The sequence below is a fragment of the Humulus lupulus genome, chromosome 8 (genome assembly GCF_963169125.1).
Source record: "Humulus lupulus chromosome 8, drHumLupu1.1, whole genome shotgun sequence".
Taxonomy (NCBI): domain Eukaryota; kingdom Viridiplantae; phylum Streptophyta; class Magnoliopsida; order Rosales; family Cannabaceae; genus Humulus; species Humulus lupulus.
In genome coordinates this window covers 38,442,447-38,446,390 of record NC_084800.1, presented here as the reverse complement: position 1 = coordinate 38,446,390, position 3,944 = coordinate 38,442,447, and the positions used below count along the sequence as shown (strand labels likewise).

Sequence of the window (3,944 nt, the reverse complement as noted above, 5' to 3'; positions counted from 1 at the left end):
CGCCAAGAGTATTTTTGTCCAAAAAAAATTAAAATTTTCATACATTTAGGATAGTAATATATGTTATTGGCATATTAATTTTTTTTACTAAGTTACTATACATTCAACATGAAATTTCCGTTTTCTTTTAACTGTACCATAACCTTCTTAAGTAAAGGTGTGTAAACACTGACTAAGACTCAATACCAAAAAATCTTAAGACCCATTAGAAGTCATAATTTTTTTTTAAAAAAAATAAAGCTCAGATAAAATACTTGTTATAGTGAAAAAAAATATTTATTAAGTCCCATAGCATCTTGAAAGAACTTTTACTACATATGATTAAAATTAAATTATATACTTATTCTAAATTTTAAATAAAAATATAATTATATAAAAATATTAAATTGTAATTTTACTAGTTTCTTACTTTATTTCTTTCTTTCCTACTAAACAACATGATTTTTTTTTAGCTTGCATTTTGTTCAATTATCTGTTTAGATCTTGTGTTTTAACAATTCTTTTTTTATTCAATTTTTTTGAATTAAATTACAAATAATTCAACAAACTAACAATTCATATAAAAACTAAATCATTCTGCCTAACAATTGTGTTAATATATTTAATTTTTTTCTTTGTGTTAAGAGATTTATTTAAAACATTTTATAATACACAATACACAGTATTCAAAAAATAATTTTTTTTTTTATTATTACGTAATTTTTCTCAATCTCCCCTTATTCTTTCCTTTCATTTTTCTCTACTTTCAATGAAACATAGTGGAAATATATATATATATATATATATACATTGATGTTTTCAACAAGTCATCTATTTCTCTGCAATCTAGTATTAAAGAATTCTTCAGAGCACATAAATGGAGGACATCAATGACAAGTGAAAGATAAATTCTACAATCCAAATATCAAACAGCTTCATTGTTCATGATCATATTCATACATGTCGCTCTCTTTACAGATTATTAAATATTTTTCCCATGCTAGAGACATTGCCAAATTAAGCTAGCGAGTATTATTCTGCATCACACGCTGCACATTTTTTATGAGGCTGCCCTTGAAACTGCACATACAGGGAGCTCACCATCGATGTGTAGTGTGAACATGGTTCTGTAAGTTACTTTTTTAGTGTCATCAGCTAACTTGAATCGGAAAAACCGAAGAAGGGCAATGGATAGTATCTTCATCTGCCGGTATGCAAAGTCCTTACCAAGACAGATACGAAGGCCTGCCTGCAAACCATTCCAAAAGTTGACACAAACAGAAAATATGTATATATTAGTTTGAATACTACAATGTCACATATGAAAAACACACACCCAATGGTACATACGTGAAATGCTATGAATTTGAATGGCGATTCGGGCTGAAAAGTTCCATTGACAAGCCATCTTTCAGGTCGAAATTCTTCAGCATCTTCTCCCCAAATATGAGGCATTCTTCCCATGGCATAGGAAATGTAGTATACTCCATCTCCTTTTTTTACTTTAAAGCCATCAGGAAGAGTATCATCTATATCTGCACATCTCCCATTCTTGATGACCATAAGGGATGCCATGTAAATTAAAGCTAGTAAAATGATAATGGCTTAACTAAATCAGTCATTTTCTTTCAATTAGTTCCTAGTTCATGTTATATTATCCAGTTGAATAATACTGATAAGAATATTTGTTAAAGAGCTTACTACAGGGACTACAGGATATAGCCTTAAGGTCTCTGTCAGTGCTGCGTGAAGATAATGCATTTGTTCAAGAGCAGCATCAGTTATGTTTTCTATGAAATCATCGATGCTGTATGTGAAATCACCAACGACTTCTCTTATTTCTTGTGCTAATTTTTCCTGTATTAGAGGGTTCTTGCATAGCATGTAGAAAAACCAAGAGAGTGTATTTGCACTGGTATCTTTGCCAGCAATTATAAAGTTCAGAATTATATCTCTCAAATACTTATCATTCATTTGCTCTGGATCCTTCTTGCTCTCCATTAGAAACCTTGAAAGTATGTCCTCCTTGTCATTCTATGAAAATCAAGATGACACAACAAAAAATAAGTTTATATAAAATGAATAAGTAGACAACAAGAAGCACAGAAAGTAAATGCTATGGTTTCTTGAACTCACACAATCTTGGTTCTGTGCTAACAAGTTCCTCTTGTTCTTGATAAGTTGATTCACAAAATCATCAATGACTTTAATATTCTTCTTAAGGGCAGCTTCAGAACCGATGCTCAAATATCTTTTTAATTCCCATATTGGATCCACATAGCGCCCATATGTCAAAGCATTTGAATCATCAAAGGCTTTCATGAAGGCACTCCCTTCTTTGTTTGATCCCTCCAAGCAATTCAATTCAACCCCAAATCCAACTTTGAATATAGAATCCAAAGCACATCTCATAAGCAAATCCTACCAAAAAAGTAAGCATATAAGAGAAAGTTAATGAAGAGTTAGTTGTTAGTACAAATTGTCATAATTTATGAAAAAAAAGCAACTTTTAAATACTATAATTTTGGTATTTTCTAAGCCAAAACACTTCTACAAACTTAGCTAGAGAAGATTTAGAAAACGTGACCTCATCAGAGTATTTAGATTTCTTGCTCTCCTTGTTCTATGCTATATGTATGTCGTTTTCTTGCTTGTTTTTTCTCATATATAATTTTATAAGGGTAACAAAAGCCAATAAAACAAAGTGCCAGCAAATAAGAACTTCAAGTGTGATTAAAATTTAAAAGACTTCATTGGTTTCACGGGTCATTAACACAATGAGTAGCTGCCAAAAACAAAAGTTAGACTAGACTAATTCATGCTACTCACTTGCATATCAAAAACCCGACCCGAAACCGAAAACCGGGAAACGGCTCCGACGAGTTTATTGGCATTTTTTCTAAACACAGAGCAACTAAAATCTCTAAGAACTCTTGTGGAAAACTCAAAGCTGGCAAGTTTCCTCTGCTGCCTCCATTTGTCTCCATCAACTGCAAATATGCCATGGCCAAGGAGATCGGTTACTATAAGTTGGTTGGTTTGACCTTTTGAATACTTATCGAAGTGGGTTTTGAGAACATGCTCGATGTTTCTCGGGTCGGTGGTGTAAACTTCGCTATGGCCCCAGGCAAGTAACCGGAAGGTTGACCACTTAGTGGCCACTTCGGTTTGGTAATCGTAGAGTTTACTGAAGTATATGAGTTGGCTAAAAACAGTGCCGTTTACAGGTGGATATGAAGGGTCCCTTATGGACTTTCCTGTGTAAATTTTTAGCAGAAACAAAGAGAAGCTTAGAATAATAGTAAGTAATGAAACTGCTATGAAAGTGACGATGATGTATAGGATGTCCATTGGTTTAAGATGAGTATACCAAGTGGTATATAAGCTCCTATATAGACGTCTTTATTTATTTATTTATTTATTTATATATGTGTATATATATTAATACCGGATACAATCCAAAAGGAACTTGCAATTTGCAACTCACATATAAAAAATTCAAATAAATAATAAATATTATATATAAAAGAATAACATAAAAATATTAAAAAATTATTAAACCAATAACTATTTATGTTTTAAAAAAATATATATATACAATATAATAATTTTTTTTATATATAAATGATAATTTTTTAATAAAATTAAAAATTATGTATTATATATTATTGTTATAATAATATTTTATAATATTTAAATTTATGTCTTTATTAAATATCTAGTCTTACATTAAGTATTATTATAATGATAATAACATTTTATAATATTTGAATTCATATTAATATATTTTGTAAAAAATTAGGATTATATATTATTATAATAATGTTATTTTGTAACATGTGATTTTAAATTTATATTAATATAATTATTAAATATGTAATATTATATTAAATATTATTACAATAATAATATTTTATAATATTTGAATTTATATTAATATAATTAATAAATATCTAGTTTTAAAA

At 29.3% G+C, this 3,944-nt stretch overlaps 1 protein-coding gene across 1 annotated transcript; it reads right to left on the bottom strand.

Annotated features, from left to right (window-relative positions):
- Positions 1–793: 793 nt before the first annotated feature.
- Positions 794–3,353, bottom strand: LOC133796875 (cytochrome P450 704C1-like). The gene is made up of 5 exons (XM_062234562.1): positions 2,809–3,353; positions 2,116–2,400; positions 1,681–2,013; positions 1,330–1,530; positions 794–1,228 (listed from the first exon to the last, which is right to left on the bottom strand). The coding sequence occupies exons 1-5, from the start codon at positions 3,328–3,330 to the stop codon at positions 1,040–1,042; spliced, it is 1,530 nt and encodes a 509-aa protein (XP_062090546.1). The 5' UTR covers positions 3,331–3,353; the 3' UTR covers positions 794–1,039.
- Between the last annotated feature and the right edge of the window lie 591 nt (positions 3,354–3,944).

What these genes read in the sequence shown, in the direction of transcription:
- LOC133796875 (XM_062234562.1), bottom strand. Translation starts at nt 3,330, where the DNA reads ATGGACATCCTATACATCATCGTCACTTTCATAGCAGTTTCATTACTT. An exon ending in GTCGGGTTTTTGATATGCAA is followed by an intron (nt 2,401 to 2,808) that starts GTGAGTAGCATG and finishes CTTTTTTGGTAG; the next exon opens with GATTTGCTTATGAGATGTGC. An exon ending in TAGCACAGAACCAAGATTGT is followed by an intron (nt 2,014 to 2,115) that starts GTGAGTTCAAGA and finishes TGATTTTCATAG; the next exon opens with AATGACAAGGAGGACATACT.